The sequence below is a fragment of the Phycomyces blakesleeanus genome, assembly GCF_001638985.1.
Source record: "Phycomyces blakesleeanus NRRL 1555(-) unplaced genomic scaffold PHYBLscaffold_24, whole genome shotgun sequence".
Lineage (NCBI taxonomy): Eukaryota > Fungi > Mucoromycota > Mucoromycetes > Mucorales > Phycomycetaceae > Phycomyces > Phycomyces blakesleeanus.
In genome coordinates, this window is record NW_017265157.1 from 666,167 (window position 1) to 669,169 (window position 3,003).

A 3,003-nucleotide genomic window follows, 5' to 3' on the forward strand; every position below is an offset into this window, starting at 1 on the left:
TTATAGAATGCTACGTCTTGATAAAGGTTCCATTTAAGATTATATACTACATGCTTTCTCTTGATAATAAAAGCAAAATAAAGGTAATTTTTTTTTATTATGTATTAAAGGAGATATAGAATTCTGCTGAGTATAGGATTTATTGATATTGTCTAATTATAGGATCATCAATGTCTATATTTGTATATTTGTGCTATTTCCTTGTTAGTTGCTATAGCGTCCTATCATTCCTAGGATGTTCACTCCGTGAGTACCTTGTACTTCTTTATATATATATATATATTTGTGTGTTATCTACAAAAAAGTGTTCTTGGTTTGATTGGCGCAGATCATTTTATACTTATTTATATTTAACATATATCAAATTATCAAATGGATAATATAATTAGATAATTAAATATATTTTGAGTGTACACACCAATCTTAAGTAGTGGCACTTCTTAATACTCCTGCTATTACTATATCGAAATTTGTTAGAAACAACAACAACAGAAACAACAACGACAATGACGATAAAAAAAAAAGATAATAATTATAATTGAATTCAATTAAGCTTTCTCCACCTTTAATTTCTTCCATCTTGTTCTCCGTTCTTGGCGTGTATCCAGATTAGAATTCTTTGTGGATTTGGTAACAGGTTCGGGAATTACCAATAAAACAAGGCACCCAAACAGCAAATAAATAAATACATACATACATACAAAAACAAAACAAATTGGATTACTAGATAGATTAACTAAACACGGCTTATATACATTTATCCTTTTTTTTTAAGGGAAAATATGTTCTTCCTTTCCAATTATCTCTCTCTCTCTGTGTGTGTAATGATGATAGTATTGAAGATTCTACAAAAAGGAAAATAGGGGACAAGAAAATTGAAATAAAAACAAATATTTATTTATTTATTTATTTATTTATTTATTTATTATACTACCAGATAGGTTTAATTAGTTTACAAAACTTGCCCAGTGTAGTTCTAGTAAATCTATAGTCAAATACACATTGATATGTGTATGATACATCATATATCATATGTCTCATTCAAGAAATCAAGATTGTGGTTCATATCTCTTGATAATCATAGCCAGACTTGGTCTTTATTTGATATAGAAAATAGACACAATGTTTGTTATTTCTATGGTTACGAAGAAAAAGGAGATGTTAAAGGAGTCAACAGTAACGGTACGGATGATAAAGCTATTCATTACTACCATTATCAAAAGAATCGATACACAAATGCATAGATGTATCTATCTATATACCAATTCTTTTGATAATGTTCATCTCTGTTTGGCTATATAAAACTAAAAACTACTTGGTTCAATTTTTTTTTGTTTTCATTAATACTTCTTTAAAGAAGTTCAGATTAGCTGATCAATTTGGCTAACTTGAAAGACAAAAAAAAAAGAAGAAAGGGTTAATAATACGTGCCTAATCTCTGTATTTGTGGGTGTGTTTTATATTTTGTTTTGGGATTGTTAAGGAGTAAAGATTTCATATCATACTAGTACTAATAAGAATAAGCGTCAAATCGGTCCTTATTTTCTCTCTTTCCTCTTGACTACATTAAACATTATAAAGCTGTCTAGCTTCAAAACAGTTACTTAAAATTGGGCGTCTAACATAAATTTTATATATGCACCCTATATTTATTGTATTAGCCTTTTCTTTTAATCATTGGCGCCCAATCATTTATATGCATCAATCCAAATATTTACAGGCAATAATAAATAGGCGTCAATTTATCCCAATCTACAGACAGCCAAATACCCTCTCTCTCTCTCTCTCTCGTTTACCTCTGGCTCTTATGCCTATATATGTATATATGTTTATCCAAATGCACATATGCATATATGCACACATGTGTTCCATAGACAATTTGTAATACTTATTTATTTATTTTGTGTATATATATATATATATATATATAGTATTCAACGCCTGTAGTTAGATGCTTCATTCAAGAAGGATGACCTTCTTGGTAAACGTGATTCTGAGGGTGTAGGTCTAATGGTCGACAGATCCTCTTTGGGTACATACATCAAATAATCCCTTCTTGGTTTTGGGGATGAATAGCGACCTTTTTTTTTGGTTATTGATAAATACACATAAAACAACAACAAAGAATATATATATTTAATACAAAACAATACACAGATACATATACATTATGTGTGTACATGAATAGATTAATTACCTTCAAGAATAGAATTAGAAGTAATATAACTACTGTGTCGTCTTTCGGATACTCTATCTATCGCACTCAATCTCTGGACAGGATCAGGTTGAAGACGACGTGATTGTTGTTGGCTATAGTTGCCGTGATGGTTATAGTTCTGAGGTGGTTCTAGAGCAGGTTCGACGCCAACCGCTGTTGAAGTATTGGGAATACTAGTCTTTGGATGTCTTGATTTGCGTGAAAAGTTGTCAGCCCTTGAGGCCATGTGGTCAGTCGTGTCAATGGTGGTGTGGCGTTTGGTTTCATAACCAACCACTGTCTTGCGACGCATCGATAGGCGGGACACAAGATTAGAATTGGTAGCATTAGGCTTGGTGTGCCTTGCTAAAGTGCTCGATTCTGATCCAGCCATAACCAACATAGTCTTTGGTTTCGCACTGGGTTTGGTATTGATTGGTCTGTCAATGTCCAACTGATGTTTGCTAGCTTCGTGTGAAACCTGACGTCTTTGACGGATGTCAGCCAAGACTTCTTTGGCTGACTCGGTTACTGATTTTGTGTTTGAATTTGAGCTTGAATGGTGGTTTGGACTTGAAACTGGGTGTGAATTTGGGTTTGTGACTGTGGTTGTATGTGTTGATAGACGACTTGTTTCGGGTGCAAACCTAGATACCTTTTGGGATCTCTATACAAATACAAATGCACACGCATACGCATACGCATATGCATGTTTGTGTGTGAGTTGGTGGGAAAAAATGTGCAGCTTTCTTGTTTTGTTTTCTTTTGTTTTTTTAAGATTATAATTCTGGATAAAATCTTGTATA

General features: G+C 32.5%; 1 protein-coding gene across 1 annotated transcript; it reads right to left on the reverse strand.

The window, feature by feature from the left end:
- Positions 1-1,868: 1,868 nt before the first annotated feature.
- Positions 1,869-2,694, reverse strand: PHYBLDRAFT_160109 (hypothetical protein). The gene is made up of 2 exons (XM_018434118.1): positions 2,198-2,694; positions 1,869-2,080 (listed from the first exon to the last, which is right to left on the reverse strand). Exons 1-2 carry the CDS (start codon positions 2,589-2,591, stop codon positions 1,935-1,937), a joined length of 540 nt encoding a protein of 179 aa, XP_018286770.1. The 5' UTR covers positions 2,592-2,694; the 3' UTR covers positions 1,869-1,934.
- Positions 2,695-3,003: the final 309 nt, after the last annotated feature.